The sequence below is a fragment of the Balaenoptera physalus genome (genome assembly GCF_965194825.1).
Source record: "Balaenoptera physalus genome assembly, chromosome: 20".
Classification (NCBI taxonomy): domain Eukaryota; kingdom Metazoa; phylum Chordata; class Mammalia; order Artiodactyla; family Balaenopteridae; genus Balaenoptera; species Balaenoptera physalus.
This window is the reverse complement of record NC_138901.1, coordinates 6,953,010-6,973,647: the sequence shown is the minus strand read 5'-3', so window position 1 is coordinate 6,973,647 and position 20,638 is coordinate 6,953,010. Positions and strand designations below refer to the sequence as shown.

At 59.3% G+C, this 20,638-nt stretch overlaps 1 protein-coding gene across 4 annotated transcripts; it reads left to right on the top strand.

The window, feature by feature from the left end:
- The first annotated feature begins 859 nt into the window (after window positions 1-859).
- Window positions 860-20,367, top strand: HID1 (HID1 domain containing). Of its 4 annotated transcripts, none has more exons than XM_082440533.1 (19): window positions 862-1,053; window positions 6,803-6,952; window positions 7,509-7,679; window positions 8,289-8,402; window positions 8,985-9,091; window positions 9,339-9,455; window positions 11,882-12,095; window positions 12,296-12,352; window positions 13,192-13,332; window positions 13,481-13,571; window positions 13,782-13,933; window positions 14,038-14,116; window positions 15,612-15,776; window positions 16,972-17,199; window positions 17,442-17,548; window positions 18,067-18,147; window positions 18,765-18,856; window positions 19,017-19,175; window positions 19,445-20,367. In XM_082440533.1, exons 1-19 carry the CDS (start codon window positions 988-990, stop codon window positions 19,506-19,508), a joined length of 2,355 nt encoding a protein of 784 aa, XP_082296659.1. In that variant the 5' UTR covers window positions 862-987; the 3' UTR covers window positions 19,509-20,367. The 4 variants fall into 4 exon arrangements, with proteins under 4 accessions (XP_082296661.1, XP_082296660.1, XP_082296659.1 ...); XM_082440532.1 differs by having other exon boundaries at window positions 18,061-18,147; XM_082440535.1 differs by lacking the exon at window positions 19,445-20,367 and having other exon boundaries at window positions 860-1,053; window positions 18,067-18,118; window positions 19,017-19,157.
- Window positions 20,368-20,638: the final 271 nt, after the last annotated feature.

Below are 20,638 nucleotides of genomic sequence, written 5' to 3'. Positions count from 1 at the left end.
CTCAGTTTCCCCTAGTGTAAAATGGGTATAATACCTATCTCAGAGGTAAGTTTTTGTTATGTAGGAGATGCTGTTGTCACTATTATTATTATTATTAATTTGCCTCTATCAAAGCCTCACTGGGCTGAACCGTGGCTAATTCGTTCCTTGTTTCTCTCCCTAGCTAATTGCTCTTAAAGGGCAGACCCTGTTACTTAAGCCCCCTCTGCCCCCGCCCCTGACACAGTGTTGGTAAATACTAGTCCCTCAACCTATTTGTTGAAATGGATGAACCTAAAAGGATTCTCAGGGAAGGCAGGTGGCCAGAAGGGAGTTGTGGGACTCGGAGGGACCTCTCGCTCTCATTAGACCGCGGAGCTGCTTTCTTGGAGCAGGGGCACTGAATCAGGGCTTCTCTTCCACAGAACGGAAGGCTGAGGGCTTGTGACTGCAATAACAGCGGGGCCGTCTGGACATGTGGGTTTGACAGGTCAGAAAAAGGGGAACTAAAAGAGAGGATCCTCAGAATGCGAGTACAGGGACTGACGAGGAAGAAACTGGAGAGGGCTGGCTTTGAAAGTGTGGGCCCAGTGATGGCGTGGGGACCAGTGGTGAGGATGGGGGCAGGGGACGGGAGGCTGGGAGGGTTGCGGGCCCTGGGGGCTGGGTGGAAATGGGAGAGACCGAGGGGGGATAACGCTGCCACGCAGAAGAAAGCGCGCAGAGGCAACCGGTCCGGCTGGGAAGGACCCGGGGAGTGGGGCAGCAGTGGATCGGAGGGGCAGACCCCGGGAGCCGGGAATGGGCGGTGCGGGGAGCGGCAGGTGCGGGGGGCGGAGCCAGGAGAGGAGGAGCCAGGAGGGGGCGGGGTCGACGCCGGGCGAGCGGGCGGGGTGCGCCGGTCCGCTCCTGTGAGAGCAGCTGGGCCCGCGGAGCTGGAGCTGGATACCGAGCCGGGGCCCGGGCGGGAGTCGGGGCCAGGGCCGGGCCGGAGCGGGCTCCAGCGATATGGGGTCGGCCGACTCCAAGCTGAACTTCCGAAAGGCGGTGATCCAGCTCACCACCAAGACGCAGGTGCGCCCGGGGCCCCGGCCTCCCCACCCACCTGCCGGGCTGGGGGCTGGGCAGGGCTGGGGGACTGCAAGAACTTGGCTTGCCGGGAGATAGGGGGACCAGATGGCCAGGAGGGTGACGCTGAGGCCAGGGCCGGAGCGAGACCCCTTGGCCTGTATCCCAGGGCTCCATCCCTTAGCCCCCACCCCCAGCCTTCTCTCCCGGGAACATCCCTTTTCCCGCAGCTGCTGCTGCCACCTTAGGCTGACGTGTGCGTACTCTCCAAGCTGGCGTCGCCGCTGTCCGCCCCTCTGTCCACCCCACCAAGCCCCTCCAGCCTCGCATCTCCAGCCTCCTCCCCCCCAAAAAACACCTCCCTGCTCTCCTCCCTGCCCCTCGGTGCCCGCGTGTCCCGGAGGCACAGACCCGGCTGACTCAATGCAAACAAAGCCGGCCGGCGCCCTCCCGGATCCGCGAAACAGCTGGTGCGCGGCAGCGGCAGCGGCCTCGCTGGGCCCAGGTCGATGCCCACGGCCAGGGAAGGCCCAGGTCTTGCGGGGAACACGCAGAGTGGCGGGCACCGCTGCAGCCTGGCAGGGGGACCTGTTCCCGGGTCTATGGAATCCAGGTTCCCAGCTGGGGACCACTGCTCCAGGGGGCTCCCCCTTTGAGGCCTAGCGGTGGGGTTGGCTGTGTTTGCAGGTACTCTCTGTTCTCTGGGTCAGGGCTAAGAACCGTCCAGGCTGCCCTTGATACCTGACGGTATCTTTCACCCTAGGCCATGCTTGCACACTCCCCTGAGTCCACAAGTGGCACAGAGGCCACCTCCTTGCCCCCAGCACAAGGACCTGGCCCCAGCAAGGCTTCTTCCCTGCCCACCCCTCTCTCCTCACTCTTTGAGCCAGGCTGCTCTGGCCACAGAGATGCCCAGCGCTCACTCCTCAGATACCCCGCTTTCAAGGGAGTCAGGACCTGCTGCCATCTAGGACTTTCCTCCTATCCCCACCCCCAAGGCTCTCTCTGGCTCTAGGCAATTAGAGTGGGTTCAGGGGAGCCATTTCCCCACAGCCAGCTGGTCACAGCTCCAGACCTCTGGTCCCACACTCTCTCGATCCCACAAGAGAAAGGTCAGGAGCCCGGCAAACACCCGCGGCCTCTGGAGAGTCCAGCCCCAGCTGAGAGGCGTTTGATAGAAACCAGGCCTTGCTTCTCGCCACTTCCCCCATGGCTCCTGGTTATTTCTGGCGCTTGGCTTTCTTGGCATGGGGCTTCTAGATCTGAGGGTGGCAGGTGGGCCAGCCTCTCAGTGCGGGGCCATAGGGAGAGGAAGGGAGGGAGGCCTCCATGTTTACCTACCTGGGGAGGGAACACCTTGTTGGAGGAACGAGATATGGGCTGTAGCCTCAGCAGCCAGGGTCCTTTGCCAGGCCTGCAGGGCCAGCTCGGCCACGTCCCAAAGGATGTGCGTGGACAAGATTCTTACATGCTCCGGTCCCCTCCCCGAAATACAGTGTGCCTCCATCTTTCCCTGGCTGTGGCCCTATGATGGGGCTGACTGAGACGGTGCTGTCTCGTTTCCCAGTTGGGGACAGTGAGTTGGCTTGGGACGGGACTGGAGCCAGAGGCCAGCCTGGGTCTCCCTCTGGAGGGCCCTGGGCCCTGCAGGTGGGAGGGGGCCTGGGCTGCTTGGAGGGAGAGATCCTCAGGAATGAGGCCGCCTGCCCTGTGTAGTGACCTGGCTTGGGCAGCTCAAGAGTCGGGACCAGATCCCAGATGGTGTTTCCAGACCTTGTCACTCGGTGTCCCCAAGGAGATTCAGGCCAGCTGTGTCCACAAGGTGTCCACCTGTCCCAGGCCCTCAGAGGCTGTGCTGTGAACGCAGATTTTTGCTCTGGGCAGCAGACAAACCGACCCAGCACCTTTTCCTGTGGCCCGGGCCGGAGCTGCCGCCGCTCGGCCTTCCCTGCCTTCCCGTGCTGCATCCTGTTTTCTTCCTGCCTCGGGCTAGGCCTGACCCTGGTCCTGAGGGCCAGCAGCTTTGGCTGTGTTTCCAGAGCCTTTCCTGGTGTGGGTGGGGCCCTGGAGGGGGCACATTCCTGGACCTGGGACCCTCTCCTAGATCCTGCCCATTTGGAGATTGTTTGCCGTAGGTCAGATGATACTGGGTGGGTCCATGTTTACATGTGTGCACATGTACGTGTGTGTGAATGCCGTTGTGACACGGTCCTCCGGTACAGGTCACCCTTAGCAGGCTGGAGCACTGCTGGTCCTTCCCTTCTCCCCGCCACCAGAGAGGTTCAAAAGATGCAGCTGGGGGCTTCCCTGGTGGCGCAGTGGTTAAGAATCTGCCTGCCAATGCAGGGGACACGGGTTCAAGCCCTGGTCTGGGAAGATCCCACATGCCACGGAGCAACTAAGCCCGTGAGCCACAATTACTGAGCCTGCGCGTCTGGAGCCTGTGCTCCGCAACGGGAGAGGCCGCGACAGTGAGAGGCCCGTGCACCGCGATGAAGAGTGGCCCCCGCTTGCCGCAACTAGAGAAAGCCCTCACACAGAAACGAAGACCCAACACAGCCAAAAATAAATAAATTAAAAAAAAAAAAAAAAGATGCAGCTGGTCCCCCAGGCTGGCGGGGGCTTTGGCCTGAGCAGGTCCTGGTAAAACTATGCTAAGAATATTTGGTTTCCCACCAGGGTAGCTCAGTGCCCCTGGCAGCATGGGCCTGCCCACCTCCAGCAAAGAAACTGGCTTGGATTTTAGAAGCTTCCTTGCGTTGGGTGGAGCCCAGCTGGGGTAACTGAGGCAGGGGCTAAGCCATGTCCCCCTTCCAACAAAAGTTCCAGTGACCCTGGCAGTACCTGTAGCATCAGGTTAGCCTGGTATGGTCAGGTAGTGGTCACCAAACTGAAGTGTCTGAGCCACAGCTGGGACCAGGTGGGGAGGCCCAAGTTGGCGATGGGGGAGGTGAAAGTCTTCACTCCTGAAGTTCAAGGCCAGCTCCCAGAGCTGGGACTTTCCTCTGCTTCAGGTCTGGGCTGCCCTGGGGCCTCCCAAGTTCCCTCCTAAGGCTCTCTCCTCATTCTGAATTCAGTCCCCAGGTGACATTTACCTGATGAACTAGGTCAGAGGTCAACTCCACTTGATGAGTGTCTGCCCCTTTAAGGGGGTAGTGGCTACGTGGGTGGTGGGGAAGGTGGCTTCCCAGAGGTGTTCCCAGATGGTGGGGGGCTCTGCACATTTTCTGGGATGTTCCTTCCCCACTCCCACCCCGGCCACCCACACGGGGATGTGCTTCCCCTGGATCCCAGTGAGTGTCAGAGAGCTGTCTGGACTGAGGGCATGAGGGCCAGCAAACCCCAGCCCCAGTGACCCTCCTGTGGTCTTTGTTCCTCTCCCCCAGCTAACTCGCTCTACCAGTTCTGGGACTGAGCACGTCCTGGTGCCAGGCCTGCCCTGAAGGCCACGGCCACATGCTGCCCTGTACCTCAGAGGGGGGCATTGTTTGGTGGGTGGGCTAGGGTAAACCTGGACCTTGGGGAGGCTTGTGGCCAGGCCTGAGTTTGGGCAGCCCCACTGGCACTCAGCTCTGCCCCGTGACGGGGCTGAAGGAATCTCTCTCTAGGACTAATTACAGCCTTTGGCTGAACAAATATTGGCTGAGTGTCTGCCATATGCCTCAAGTGCACGGTCAGGGAGAAGGGCTGATGGCCTAATGGGGCCTCCAGGCAAGCGCACCCAGACCTGTTGGGGACTATGATGAGTGACTGAGGGGGGTTCCAAGGTGGGAGGGAGCCCGCTGGTCAAAGCTCTGGGAGACTTCTTGGAAGAAGCGGCTTCAGAGAACAGAATTATTTTTTTAAAAAATTAATTAATTAATTAATTAATTTATGGCTGTGTTGGGTCTTCGTTTCTGTGCGAGGGCTTTCTCTAGTTGTGGCGAGCGGGGGCCACTCTTCATCGCAGTGCGCGGGCCTCTCACTATCGCGGCCTCTCTTGCTGCGGAGCACAGCCTCCAGACGCGCAGGCTCAGTAGTTGTGGCTCACGGGCCCAGTTGCTCCACGGCATGTGGGATCCTCCCAGACCAGGGCTCGAACCCGTGTCCCCTGCATTGGCAGGCAGATTCTCAACCACTGCGCCACCAGGGAAGCCCCCAGAATTATTTTTTAACAAGATTCATATTTTTCTCTGATGGTAAGACTGATGCATGTTGCATGCGGGTTTGTGGTGGGGTAGCAGGGCCCCATTATCAGCCCTTTCAGAGAAGGCAAAAGTCTAGGTTGATTGGAGCAACCCAGGAAGATCTCTTGCAGGAAGTGCTATTCAGAAGGGTAAGAGTGTCTCGGACGCCCCTCAAACAGATGAACATTCAAAAGGGAAAAATAGTAATACGTGCACTTACAGAAAAATATGAAGAAAAAAATAACCACCCCATGAGATAATTGCTGTTGACATTCTGTCATTTTCTTCTAGACTTTTATTCCTGTATAATTTAACACAAAATTGTGATCATCCTATAGTTAGTTTTATATCTTGCCTTTTTCACATAACATTGTACTGTGAGCATTTTCCATTCATTCATATTCTTTGAAGACGTGATTCCGATGGCTGTGTAATATTCCACTGTATGCGGGTGCCTTAACTTTTCAAGCATTTCCCCAATTGTTGGTTATTTAGGTTGATTCCAACTTTTCACTGTTATCAACTCTTCAGTAGACATCCTCATACCTGCACTTCTCAGATCATTTCCTTAGGAAAGATTTCTAGAAGTGGAGTTCGTGATTCAAATTGGTTGTCTATATGACCGACTATATAACTTAAAAGGCATACGTGTATTGAAGGCATGTTACCTTGATAGGACCGGTGGGACTTTGGGATGTGTTAGAAGGGGCGGGCGTGCTGGGAAGAGGGGACAGTCTGAGCAAAGGCAAAGAGAAAATATGGCAGGGTTGTGTTGTTGGGATAGTAAATACAGGTGTGTGGGCACACACATGCATGTGCACACTTGTGTATATACATGTGTCCGTGTATGTGTACGTGCACGTGTGTGGCTTGTATGTGTGTTCAGGTGTGATCTTGGCTGACTCTCTGGCCGAGGTCTGGACTCTGAGGGAACACAGCCTTTGGTGCTGTGTTTTGAATGCATGTTGGGGGCAGCGCGGAGGCGGGATTGAGGGGGTGAATTTGGAGGTGGGGCCCTGGCAAGAGTGGCCTGAACTGCAGCACAGGTGGTGGGTACTGAGAGGAGCAGGTGTTGTCAGAGAGCCGTGGGATGACTCCTTTAGATTTGGCATCTGTTGGGTATACCAGCAGAGGGTGGAGGCTGGGGCCGCGGGGGCAGCCTGGGTGAATGGAAATGAGCATATGTCCCCTTGTCTTCTTCCTAGGGGGTGGGGCACAGCCTGGCTCTGGTCCCTGGGCGCTTGACTTAGGGGTGTGGCCTGGGGAGGCCCCCAGGTAGGGAGGGCCTGCCAGAGGGGGATGGTGAGTTACTCAGGGTCACACAGTCCCTCAGGGACTGGGCTGGGCTTTGGCTACTGGATTCAGTGTCCGGCTGGCCCCTGACCATCTGTGTCAAGTGTCCCCAGCCTGCCTGTGCCAGCCGGGGCTCATGGTGGCTGAAGGATGTCTCCCATGTGGGAAGGCTCCTGGCACCAGCAGGGATGGAGTAGGGGGCTTCCCTTTCGGGGGCTCCCTTGGCTACAGGGTGGGCAAACTGTGGACCTGCTGGCAAGAGACCGTGCGGCTCTGGACACTGCATCTCCCCACAGCCCGTGGAAGCCACTGATGACGCCTTTTGGGACCAGTTCTGGGCGGACACGGCCACCTCGGTGCAGGATGTCTTTGCACTGGTGCCGGCAGCGGAGATCCGGGCAGTGCGAGAGGAGTCGCCCTCCAACCTGGCCACTCTGTGCTACAAGGTGAAGGGTGCCCGGCCCCTCACTGCCACTCCCACCTGAGCCATTTCCCACCCTCCCAGGGAGGCTGGAGCTGGCCCAGCCCTGTGGTCCAAGAGGACAGGCACCCAGGAAATCCTCCACCCAGGTTGGAGTGGTCCCAAGTATTCACCCACTTCTCCTCCTGGCTGGGCTCTGGGGGAAGTGATGGTGGCAGTGCCACCTGTGAGGGCTGCCTGTGGGTGACACTTTCCATAGGTCAGCTCATGTAGCTCACCTGTGCGGTTGGTACTGTCAATGTCGCCATTTTACAGATGAGGAAACGGAGGCCCAGATGGCTGGTCACTTAGCAAGGTCTCAGCCAGTGAGTGGTGGGCTGGGTCTCGCTCCCAGGATGCTCTAGGCTGCTCCCTGGCCCACGTCCCATCCTCCTGGGCTGGCTGACCCTGTCTGGAGAGGCGGTCCGGTAGGGTGGCCCCACTGTCTCTCCCCCTCTGAAGCCTGGGGTGCCCAGCCTGACCCCAAGTGCCAGGGCCCCACTCCCCACCCTGCCAGCGTGCCTCTCTGCCCATCCTCACAGGCTGTTGAGAAGCTGGTGCAGGGAGCCGAGAGCGGCTGCCATTCGGAGAAGGAGAAGCAGATTGTCCTGAACTGCAGCCGGCTTCTCACCCGCGTGCTGCCCTACATCTTTGAGGACCCTGACTGGAGGGGCTTCTTCTGGTCCACAGTGCCCGGGGCCGGGCGAGGAGCGGTCTGTGGACCTGGCCGGGGCTGGGCGGGAGGTGGAGTTGCGGTGACAGGGAAGGAACCCCTTCAGGGCCGGCCACGTTCCTCCAGACCTCTTCTGGGGTTTGGGAAGGGCAGATGTAGGGGCAGTGCAGGTGCTGCTGAGGAGGGGGGCCAGCTCTTCCTCCCTGAGCCCTCGGTTTCTCTCCCATGGGGGTCTCGGCCTCTGCAGCTGGGCAGAGATGGGGGCAGGGCAGCTGGGCCCTCCGCCCCCGCCGCCCCACCCCCTCCCTGGGTTTCTGTCCAAGCAACTGGCAGGGGGGTGGGGAGGTGGGCAGTGATTCCCAGCAGGGCTGAGGCTCTAGGGTTTAGGGGACTCACCTGTCCCCTCCCAGTCAGTGGGGAGGTCTCACTGGTCCCAGCTCCGCTCCCCGCTCTGTCCCGCTTCTTCTGCCTTGGGAGGTTTGGGGTGAATAGGGGTCTACTTCCTGTTCCTTCTCCCACCTCTTCCTCCATCCCTCTGCCCACGAGTGTCTGCCTGGGCCCAGACCCCGTCCTCCTCCCATCCCCCCTCCAAGTCCTCTCCTTAGCCAGCTACGACTGAGGGGGCCTATAGGTGCTGTGTCCCAAGCAGGGAGAGGACGATGACGAGAACGCCCGGCCCCTGGCCGAGTCCCTGCTCCTGGCCATCGCTGACCTGCTCTTCTGCCCAGATTTCACCGTCCAGAGCCACCGGCGGAGCACCGTGGTGAGAGCCCCCCAATCCCCGCCCCTGGGCCGAGGAGGGCTCTGGTCCCAGGTTGGGGCCGGTTGAAATTCCCTTGGGCAGGGGCTGCTCCAGGAAGCCTGGGCTGCCTGGCACGCATGGTCCCGGGGAGGGGGTGGTGGCTGGCACGGCTGGAGGGGAGCCAGCTGGTGCCCGGCCCTGCCCCCTGCATCCAGGAGGTCGGGCACAAGCGCCCATTGTCTTCGCCTGGGCCGTGGGTGGAGAAGTGGGGCTTACACACAGGAGCCCTGGCCCTCTCACTGCCCGTGGACCCGTGGACTGGACCTTGACTGTTCTCCGTCCCCCACTCCCACGCACCACCAGGGGCACCTGATTCCGTTCTGCTCTCTCCCTGTCTCTCTCTCCCTGTCTCAAACTGGATTGAGCAAGTACCAGACTGAAGGAAAAGGAGCTTTCAAGAGGTTGAGAACATTCATTTCTTCCCGTGTGCATTAGCACCTGGGGCATTTTGAGGGTCTGTCTTTAGGAGAATATGAGGGTCTTTGCCCCCAAGGATAGCGGGGGGCTTGGGTTGGCCTGATCTCTCCCTGACCCTGTCCCCAGGACTCGGCGGAGGACATCCACTCTCTGGACAGCTGTGAATACATCTGGGAGGCCGGTGTGGGCTTTGCTCACTCCCCCCAGCCCAACTACAACCACGACATGAACCGGTGAGCTTGCTCAGGATGTAGCTGGACCCCAGGCCTGGCCCCCTGAACAGTTCAGAGCGGGAACCACGTGTGGGGTCTTCCAAGGAGACCCTGCCCGCTCGTGACCCAACTTCAGCCTCACAGGGATAAAATGGAGTCATTTCTTTTCATGGACCTGAGCTGGGGCCGGGCAGGGTGGGCGCGCCCTCCTACAGGAGAACTGGGGTCCTCAGGTACTGAACCCTCTCCTCTATCCTCCCTGCCCAAGGATGGAGCTGCTGAAACTGCTGCTGACGTGCTTCTCTGAGGCCATGTACCTGCCCCCAGCTCCAGACAGCAGCAGCGTCAATCCATGGGTGCAGTTTTTTTGTTCCACAGAGAACAGGTGAGGGGCCCCTGGCCTTTCTTTCCATTTCTCCTCCTCTTGGTTCCAGGCAGCCCAGCGCTGAGGCCCTCTGCCAGCCCTGTGAGTCTTATTTGAGGGGATGTGCTGCCCCCTCGTGGTGATGACCTATAAGAACAGTCACACCTTACGCCAGCTCTGTCCCATGTCCCACTGGGGGGCCCTGGATGACCCGTGCCTGGGCCCTCCATCTAGAGCCCTGCTTTCCAGCAGAAGTATAATGTGAACCACACGTGCAACTTAGACGTTTCTAGTAGCGACCTTTAAAAATAAAAAAGAAATAGGTGAAATTGATTTTAATAATGTATTCCGTTTAACCCAATATATCTGAAATATTAGCATTTAACATGTAATCACTATACAAAATTATTGAAATGTTTTGCATTCCCTTTTCATAGTAAGTTTTCAAAATCAAGTGTTTAGTTTACATTCACAGCACATCTCACTTCAGACCAGCCACATTTTAAGCTCTCCATAGCTACATGTAGCTTGTATTGGGCAGTGCAGTTTATTTTATTTTATTTTTATTGGCCGCACTGCGGGGCTTGTGGGATCTTAGTTCCCCAACCGGGATTGAATCCGGGCCCTCGGCAGTGAAAGCACCGAGTCTTAACCACTGGGCCTCCAGGGAATTCCCTGGGCAGTGCAGTCTATTCAGTGGGTGGAGGGGGGGCGTGATAAATACCCTGAAGGGTGGGGAAGCCCCGCCCACATGGGGGCACTTATGGGCAGTGGGGGGCATAGGAGCCCATGGAGGTGTCCCATGGCTGGATTGAGTATTTAGAGCAGGTACACATGCTCCAGCTGTGCAGCTCCAGCTGTACCCAGGGCTGCGCTGGCTGCACAGGGGTTAGTGCCCCTCAGTGTCATGGTTCACCCTCTTCTAGACTCTGATTCCCACGTGGCAGGCCTCATCCTTCAGGTTTTGCTGGCTGCCTGCCTGACCTTTCCCCCACCCCCGCCCCCAACTCCCAGAAGGAGCGAGAACCCAGGTGACTCCCTCCACCAGGCACAGGCAAAAGCTGGCCAGAGTTTTCTTTCTCACCAGCCTTATGGGGCAAATGGCCACCTTTGTCACTTGATTAACCTCCTTGGGTCTCAGTTTCCTCATCTGTAAGATGAGGAGCTTGATCTCTGATGTCTTACGAATCTCTGAACGGAGTCATTCTGTGGCCTGGGAGCTGGGGGATGGGGCACATGCTTTGCCTCCCAAGGGGAAGCCCGCCTTCCCCGTGGGCCCTCCAACCCTTCTCTGAAGCCCCAAGGAAGGGTACCTGCCCCTCAAAAACGCATGTCCTTTATACATTTGCCCAACCCTGTAGATCATACAGCGTCAAGAGTGAACCCTGGGGACTTCCCTGGCAGTCCAGTGGTTAGGACTCAGTGCTTTCACTGCTGAGGGCCCAGGTTCGATCCCTGATCGGGGAACTAAGATCCCACAAGCTGTGGCATGGCCAAAAAAAAAAAGACTGAATCCTGATGTAAGCTGTGGACTTCGGGTGAAAATGATATGTCGATGTAGGGTCTACAATTGTAACAAGTGTGCCACCCTGGTGGGGGATGTTGATAGTGGGGAAGACTGTGCACGTGTTGGGGCAGAGGGTACACAGGAAATCTCTGTGCCTTCCTCTCAATTTTGCTGTGAACCTAAAACGGCTCTAAAAACTATTTTAAAAAATAATTAAAGGGCTTCCCTGGTGGCGCAGTGGTTAAGAATCTGCCTGCCAATGCAAGGGACAGGGGTTTGAGCCCTGGTCCGGGAAGATCCCACATGCCGCAGAGCAGCTAAGCCCGTGTGGCACAACTACTGAGCCTGAGCTCTAGAGCCCTCGAGCCACAACTACTGAGCCCACGCGCCACAACGACTGAAGCCTGCGCGCCTAGAGCCCGTGCTCTGCAACAAGAGAAGCCACGACAATGAGAAGCCCGCGCACTGCAATGAAGAGTAGCCCCCGCTCACCGCAACTAGAGAGAGCCTGCGCGCAGCAACGAAGACCCAACACAGCCATAAATAAATAAATAATAAATAAAATTTAAAATTAATTAAAAAAGAACAATAGGCTTCAACCCCTGGGGGTGAAAATCTAAGGGGTGTGGGCACGCTATCCTACAAAGAGCGCCTCAGGACTAGCCATCCCTCTCTTGGTAATAAATTCCTTCTGGCCTCAGCCCAGCCTGGCCTGGGTCCCAGATGCAGGCAAGGATGAGGAGGGGTCTCTCCTACGGGGGAAGGGGTGAACTCCTGGTTCTGCCTCCTGGCCCGAAGATGGGGGCCTGGCACTGAAACCCTTGTGGAATGAGGGGGGCTGGCCTGGCTGACCCTCCCACCTGGCCACGGCTGCGGGCGGATGGGGGGCTGGGCTGGTGGGTGGTGTCTCTGAAGCCCCGCCCCTCCTCTCCTGCCGCAGACACGCCCTGCCCCTCTTCACCTCCCTCCTCAACACCGTGTGTGCCTATGACCCTGTGGGCTACGGGATCCCCTACAACCACCTGCTCTTCTCTGACTACCGGGAACCCCTGGTGGAGGAAGCTGCTCAGGTGCTCATTGTCACCTTGGACCATGACGGCGCCACCCCCACCGTGGACGGTACCACCACAGGCACAGCCATGGATGATGCTGATGTAAGGACGGGAGAGGGAGGGCAGCCAGCCCTGCCAGGCTGTGGGCGGGTGGCACCCCTCTAGCGGAGCTGGGCAAAGGATATCCAGTGGGCACCTCGTGGGGGTATCTGGGGTCAGAGGGGGTACTGCTGCACTGCCTAGGCCTGGGGTAGGGGCAGGGGGTGAAGGCACCTGCTCACCCCAGGCTCCGCCCTCCGCAGCCTCCAGGGCCCGAGAACCTGTTTGTGAACTACCTGTCCCGCATCCATCGCGAGGAGGTGAGTCCAACGATGCTCTTGCTCTTGTGGGTTATTGATGCCCACCCTCCACAAAGCTTGTGGCCTTGCAGGGTGTGAGAGGATGCAGATGAGATGGGGGTAGGGAGAGTCCTGACCCCTACATGAAGGAACCACGGTCCCCGTGGACTCAGACCACCACGGGTGAAGTAGTGATAGCAGGACCACGAGGGTCTTGAGACTCAGAAAAAGGCTGATGGCCTCAACTGGGTGAGGGTAGCCGGGAAGACTTCCAGGAGGAGGTGGCTCTGATGTCAGGTTTGGTGGGGGAATGACAGTGGACAGAAAGGCCAGTCAGACCTGAGTTCCTGTGTCTTGTGACCTTGGCGGAGGTTCTTGTGCTCCCAGAGCTCTAACCTCTGCAGCTATGACATGGGGACAGTAATTGTGCCCTTGCCTTGTAGTGAGGATTAGCTGAGAGCACAGTCCAGCAGGCAGCAGGGGCTCAGTGAATGACAGCTCTTTGAGGACAGAATGCTCCTCACGTGTCACAGGGCGATGGGGAGGGGTGGAAGGATGTCACCTGTCAACAAGGAGTCCAGGTGGGCAGGAGTCCAGTGTGCATGTGAGGAGGTCACTAGGAGCAGGTGCGGAGCCTGTGGTCTGGCGGAGGGGCAGGGTCCTCTCTAGACCTGCCCTGGACCCAGCTTCTGAGGGGCTGCCCCCAGGACAGCTGTTGATGACACTGGCATCTGGGCCCCTCCGGCTCTAGAGGTGGGATCAGGCCCTGGGGGGCTCGGAGGCATTTGTGGGAGGCCTGGCCAGGAAGCCTGCATTGTAGGGAGCCGGACTGGACAGGCCCCTGCCCTTCCCCCACCCAGGACTTCCAGTTCATCCTCAAGGGCATAGCCCGGCTGCTCTCCAACCCCCTGCTCCAGACCTACCTGCCCAACTCCACCAAGAAGATCCAGTTCCACCAGGAGTTGCTGGTCCTCTTCTGGAAGCTCTGCGACTTCAACAAGGTGGGCCGGCCTCAGGGGCCCAGGCTGGCGGGCAGTGGTCTGTCTCAGGGATGGAGACAGTGTCTGGGGAGACTCCCAGGAGAGGGAGAGGGTGGGGCAGAGCTGCCCCTCCCCCTGACTCTGCCCACCTGTCTCCGCCTCCCCCCAGAAATTCCTCTTCTTTGTGCTGAAGACCAGTGACGTGCTGGATATCCTGGTGCCCATCCTCTACTTCCTCAACGATGCCCGAGCAGATCAGTGTAAGGCTGGGGTGGGCTGAGGTTCCCTGGGGGGTTCCTCGCGGAGGGGCAGTTTCGGCCAGTCCGTCCTGCCTCCCAGCAGCTCAGGCCTGGTGCCCCGACCTCCCGGGAAGGGCTTCTCCCTTTACCCCCAAGATGGGTCCCTGCCCTGGGCTCCCTTCCTCCCCTCCCCACCCAGCGTGGTGACCCCTCCCATGCCACGTGCCGCAGCTCGGGTGGGCCTGATGCACATCGGCGTCTTCATCCTGCTGCTTCTGAGCGGCGAACGGAACTTCGGGGTGCGGCTGAACAAGCCCTACTCAGTGCGCGTGCCCATGGACATCCCGGTCTTCACCGGCACCCACGCCGACCTGCTCATTGTGGTGAGGGAGCTCCTGCCAGGACCTGGGGGTGTGGTGTAACGTCCCCTCGGCTGAGTCTGGAGGCGGCAGCGACCCCATGGCTGCTCCTCTGCCTCCCCGCACAGGTTTTCCACAAGATCATCACCAGCGGGCACCAGCGGCTGCAGCCCCTCTTCGATTGTCTGCTCACCATCGTCGTCAACGGTAGGGGGACCCAGAGCCCGCCTTCCCCATGCTCACCACCGGGGGGCGCCAGGGCACAGGCTGACCTGCCGCTGGCTCCCTGGTTCAAACCGGCTGGGTACAATGGAAATATTAGGGCAGCCAAGTATGTACTGGTCAGTTTTCTAGTAGCCACATTAAAAAGGAAGAAGGAAAGAAAGAGAGAGGTGACAGTAATTTTATTATATATTTAATTTAATCTGTTGTATCCAAAATACCATCATCTCAATATGTAACCAGAATACAAAATTATTGAGATGTTCTACATTCGTTTTTGAATCCAGTCTTCCAAATCTTGTGTGTGTTTCATGCGTGCAGCGCACATCCATTAGGACTACGTTTCTAGCACTTAATGGCCACGTGTGGCTTGCGGCTGAGGTATTGGACTGCACAGGTTTGGATGAGGGCCCTGCCCACCAGCAAGGGCTGTAGACAGCTGCCTCCGAGCTGGGAGGGGGCTTAGGCTGACGGGGGCGCTGGACCCAGCAAGGTGGGGGCCCAGGGCTGGGGCGGCATGACTTCCGCATGGCTGCTTTTTGGAGAGGAAGGTTCTGAATGGGAGGGGCTGACTTCTCCGTGGTCTGGTTTGGACTCCAGGGTGGGTGGGATGTTGTAGGGCCTTGGTGACCTTTAGCTGCATTGTTGGACGTGAGTTCTGGGGCCAGAACCTCACCTTCCATCACTGGCTCCACCCCACAAATCTTCACCGAGAATGCATTTGTGAACAAGATAGCCACCAACCCTGCCTCATCCCAAGGGAGAAAGACACGGGGCAAGGAAGCACACAGATCAATCTGTGACTTCAAGCCATGTGCAGCCTCGCATTTCCGACTCCCCCTTCACAGGCTGTGCAGAAAATCTCTATCTAATTATACGTGGAATATCAGCTTGATATTCTATTAACATTTTTTTAAATAATATTTTTAGTTTTTGGCTGCACTGTGCAGCTTGTGGGATCTTAGTTCCCTGACCAGGGATCGAACCTGGGCCCCCTGCAGTGGAAGCTCGGAGTCCTAACCACTGGATCGCCAATGAATTCCCAGCTTGATGTCCTAGAAAGAGTTAAAGATCCTGTGTTTGTATCCCTGCCCAATCATTTTATAACTGGAGAATTTTGGACAAGTTTATGAACCTCTCTGAGCCTCAGTTTCCTCATCTGTAAAATGGGGATGGTCTCCTCTCTGTCCACCTCCCTCTCAGATGCGGGGAGGAGTGTGGGAGATGGAGTGTGTGAGTGGCTTTGTAAACGGCGCGGCTGTCCACAGGGGAGGGGCCAGGGTGGAGCCCTGGGGCTCTGCAGGGGGCATGGCCAGTGTGGCCTTAGCCTCTGGCGCTTGGTCTTCCTGACTTTTCGGGGGTCTTCACAGGCAGGGGGCAGGGAGGGTGTGGGAGCAGGAGCATCGTGTCCCACCCAGGCCCAGGATGTGCTGGGGTGGTTGGTGGGGGCCCCAGGAGTGAGCCGACCCCTCCCCTGCAGTGTCCCCCTACCTCAAGAGCCTGTCCATGATGGCCGCCAACAAGCTGCTGCACCTGCTGGAGGCCTTCTCCACCACCTGGTTCCTCTTCTCTGCCGCCCAGAACCACCACCTGGTCTTCTTCCTCCTGGAGGTCTTCAACAACATCATCCAGTACCAGTTTGATGGTGAGGCACCAGTCCAAGCCCCTGGCCTGGCCTCGGGGTCAGGAACCAGAGTGGGCAGTGGGCGAGGACACCTCCCCATCTGAGGAGGGCACGGCCCTCCACCCCCCTGTTTGTTTGTCCAGCGTGCATTTATTGAGCACCTACTGCATACCAAACCCTGTGCCAGGTGCAGGGGATTCACTGCGGAACAAAGCAGAGTGCTCCCTGCCCCGTGGAGCTCATAGCTGGGGAGGGAGCATGGAGGGGGACTTTAAACAGATGGTCACCTAGACAAACAGGCCATCTTAAATCTGTTGAGAGGGAAGTTCAGAGTGGCATGGTCCTGTTGGGTGTCACAGATGCTGGGCTGCCTGGTGTCAGTTAGGGCCTTGCCACTTAGCTCTGTGACTGTGTGCACATAACCTCTCTGAGCCTCAGTTTCTTCATCTGTAAGATGGTCATAACGATAATTCCAGGGATCCGCATCTCAGAGGGTATTGGGAAGATTAAGTAAAATAATCCCAAAAAAGCACTTAGCACTTGCCTGGTGAACTAAATATTAGCAGTTATTATTATTTCCAAAATAATTAATATCTGTACTGATCTATGAGGGATGAATGGGGGTGGGGAGGGGTAGAAAAACATGGGGGGAGCACAATATATGCAAAGGCCCTGGGGTGAGATGTGTTGAAGTGGAAGCAGAGCACGGTGGTGAGAGGCAGGGACCAGAGTGGTGGATGGGGCACTGAAGGCCCGGAAAGCGTCTGTTATCTCCTCGGGAGCCAAGGGCGTTCAGCGTGGGCGACAGAGCACAGGCACACGCCATATCGTCCTTCTTCCCGGTGACCTGACTTGGGGGACAATCAAAATATTGAACAGCTGGCTTGGTGGGACACTGACACGCTGGGCCCGCCCCACTCTGCCAGCTGTTACCCCTTAGTGCTGGGTGGTGAGAGGGTCCGGAAGGTACCAGGGAGGGGCAGGGGCGGAGCTCAGCCCAGAAGCTCTTTTACCGAAAGGTAGCATCCCGGTGTAGCCTCAGACCACACATGCTGCCCGACGCCAGCCCTGCCCGGCTCCCTCTCTTCTGTGCCCTGTGCTGTCGCCTCCCCCTGGGGTAGACACCCTCCTGTCCTCCAAACTCCCCCTCCCAGGAAGACACCCAGGTGAAGGGGGTGGCACGGGGGCCTCCCTGAGACACGCTTCCTCCCCACAGGCAACTCCAACCTGGTCTACGCCATCATCCGAAAGCGCAGCGTCTTCCACCAGCTGGCCAACCTGCCCACTGACCCGCCCACCATCCACAAGGCGCTGCAGCGGCGCCGCAGGGCGCCCGAGGCCTTGTCCCGCACCAGCTCACAGGAGGGCGTCTCCATGGAGGGCTCCCACCCCGCCGCCCCCGCCGAGCCGGGCACCCTCAAGACCAGCCTGGTGGCCACCCCAGGTCCGGTGCTGGCGAGGGGCAGGGTGCTGTGCAGAGTGGCAGCAAGGGTGGGGGTGGAGGTACGGGGGGCCCGGGAGGGGCAGCTTGGTGGGGGGACCGGGCCTCGGGGCTGAGCGTGGGGAGACCAGGCACGGCACCTGTGAAGTGGGGGGACGTTGGGGACTCTCGGGGCCGGCCCCAGGCAGAGGCTTTCTAGGAGGAGCACTGTGGCAGGAATCCTCACTGCTCCCCACCCCCCCCAGGCATTGAGAAGCTGACGGAGAAGTCCCAGGTGTCAGAAGATGGCACCTTGCGATCTCTGGAGCCTGCACCCCAGCAGAACTCGGCAGAGGGCAGCCCAGCCTCGGAGGTAGGTGTGGGGGACTCTGGGCAGGGCTGGGGGGCGAGGCTGGGCGTTCCCTTTCGCCCTGGCCTCCGAGGTGTAGGCCGGGCCAGAGCACTCTGCGGCAGAGGGGCAGGTACCCAGCGCCCAGGGCATCAGGATTGGCACTGATGACTCTCTGGGGGTGGGGGGCCTTTCACAGACCCCTCCCTTGTTTATTGGTCATGGGCTCAGTCCCCTGGCCTTGAGATTCCTCATCCGTCAGCCTTATCTAGGCTGGGCTAGCCTGTACCCGGTCTGCTCAGTCAGCTCCTGGCCCTAAACCTGTCACTGGGCTGGGCAGGGTCAGGCAGGGCCTGGGACCCAGGGCAAAGGTGCTGGGCTGGGCTACCCCCTCCGTTGGGAGTGAGCCCCCTCCCTGCAACATGGGCCAATGGCCCTCCCGGTTCCAGACTGTGGGAGGGACTGGGAAGAGGAGCTGCCCTCCCCCCGCCCCCCGCCCCCTCTCCCCCCACCCCTCTCTCTTATTCCTTCCCCGGCACCAGGAGCCCAGCCAGGCGTGGCGGGAGCAGCGGCGACTGTCCAGTGCATCAGCCGGTGGGCAGTGGAACCCGACGTCGGAGTGGGTGAGGGTGGGGCAGACGAGGTGGGGTACGAGGTGCGGGGGTGGGTCCGGGGCTCCTGGCCCTGGGAACAGCTCAGGAGAGGCTTGGATGGGAATGGGTCCAAATCCAAGGACTGGCCCAGGTCAGGTTAGGGCTCAGTCCTGTCTCATGACCTTGGCCTCTCTGGCTTGGTTGCTTCCTCTGTCTACACCGTCCCAGAGTTTGTTCCCCAGCAGGGTTAAGCTTCAGTTGTCCACAGCCCTTTCTTAGTAAATCACCCTTTCCAGCTTCCTTCCCCGAATCACTTGCCCACCCCCGTATATGATTCCTGAGATCACCACTAATTGCATTTGCACGGGGATAATAAATGTCCCTACCTCATCACGCCATTGTGAGGATCAAAGGGGATACTCTCTGGCACAGAGTACACGCTCAGTGAGAGGCCCCCGCTCTTCCCATGAATAGCAGTCGCTGTGTACGGGCACTGCGCTGTGCCAGGCCCTTGCTGTGATGAGCGGGGATGCCTTCTGCCTTGGGGAGTTTCAGGTCAGGGGTCAGGTTTCAGGTCAGGGGTCAAGCCCACGCCACAGCCTCTGGGGGCTGCTTTGCCAGCCCAGGAACCCCCGTCCCTCCCCCAGGTCCTCTCCTGGAAGTCGAAGCTGCCGCTGCAAACCATCATGAGGCTGCTCCAGGTGCTGGTTCCCCAGGTGGAGAAGATCTGCATTGACAAGTGAGGCTGGGGACGGGGCTGGGCGGCCGGGCTCTGCGGGGCCAGCCCAGGCTGCGCCGGGGGTGTGGCCGGGAGCATGGGCCTCGGGGGTCCAGGGTGAGCTCTCTGCTCCCCTTGACCTTCAGAGTGGGCACATTGGAGACCCTCCTCTCCCTGGCAGGGGCCTGACGGACGAGTCGGAGATCCTGCGGTTCCTGCAACATGGCACCCTGGTGGGGCTGCTGCCTGTGCCCCACCCCATCCTCATCCGCAAGTACCAGGCCAACTCGGGCACGGCCATGTGGTTCCGCACCTACATGTGGGGCGTCATCTATCTGAGGTGGGCCCCTTGGGGGTGGGGCAGTTACCGGCCTGGGTGGGTCTGGCATCCACCCGAGGGTCAGCTCAGTGGGGCTGTGCCCCACTAGGGTAGTGGGGTTAATGTCAAGACAGTCAACCAGGGTGGTCTTGTCTGGTGGAGGGTGGGCACCCACTTCCCCAGGGGAAAGGGGCAGAGAACATCAGGGTGGGAGGACGACAGCCTCGTTCCTCCCCAGTCTTTCCAGCGAGGCCTCCCGGCACCTGGGTGACAGCCCACTCCCTCTGCAGGAACGTGGACCCACCTGTCTGGTACGACACAGACGTGAAGCTGTTTGAGATCCAGCGGGTGTGAAGATGGAAGCCTGCAAGGGGCAGGGACCAGGGGAAGGCGGGGACCCTGGTCCCCCGATGTTCCCGCCCACCCACCATTCTGAGCTTTAAATTACTACGATCAGGGCTGGGGGCTTGAGTGGCTGAGTCCGGAGTGGCAGACCCCAGAGGCCCCTCGTGGCTGGGATGGTGCGGACCGGCCCTGCCCCCTGCCTCCAGGCTGGACTGAGAGGGACCTTCTGTCTCCAGGGCTGCAGCCCTCCACCAGGGCCCCACCTCACTCTGGCTCCCCTTCGGGACCCGTTTCTGTGCTGACCCTCAGTGCCCGCCTGGCTCCTGAGCTGCCCAGCCCTGGAGGCCACCAGGTCACTGTGCCCTAGTGGGCTGCCCAAGAGGGAGTCTTGGGTGGCCCCTTGAGGCACCTGGGCAGGGTGAGGGGAGCCTTTCCAAGCCTCCTAACCTGAAACCACCTGGTCCAGGCCCGGCTCGCTGCCAGGACCCCGGGAAGAAGGAGGGTGACCAGGCTGCTTGTGGGGGAGGCTGGGGGCTGATAGACACCGAAAGCCAGACGAGGGGACCTCGTGCATTTTAGGGATTTGGAGTGGGGTGTTGAGGGTCTCCTGCTATATTCTTCTGGGTCAATGAATATAGCCTGGCTGGCTCTTATACGGTAATGGGGACGAGGGAATGGGGGCGGGGGAACAGCTGATCAGTCCTCCCTGCCCCTGCCCACCGCCTGATGACTTGCGGGGAGGGGGACCAGGATACCAACGCCCCATCCTCCTGATTCTGGCCTCTTGGTCTCCCTCACCCCACCTGTGTCAGTACAATCTTTGCTCTGTACAATCGGCCCCTTTACACAATAAAACCCCCTCTCCATGCCCTGCCTCTTTGTGCTTGGAGGGGAGGGGGTCAGGCCATGGCTCTTGTTTTCGGGGAAGCTGGGGACCCTGCCTCCCAGAATCAGGCCCCAGAGGGCCCTCGGTGCACACCTGGGAACCAGCGTTTGTCATTGTCTTGGGTGGGGGAGTGGAGGGTTGGACGCCCCAGGCTGTGGCCCCCCCGAGAGAAAGAGTCCACACAGGAGAGGCGAGGGGCCTGCCTCCCAGCCTCCTGCACGGCCCCCAGGCAGCCACTGAGACAGCGCCGGGG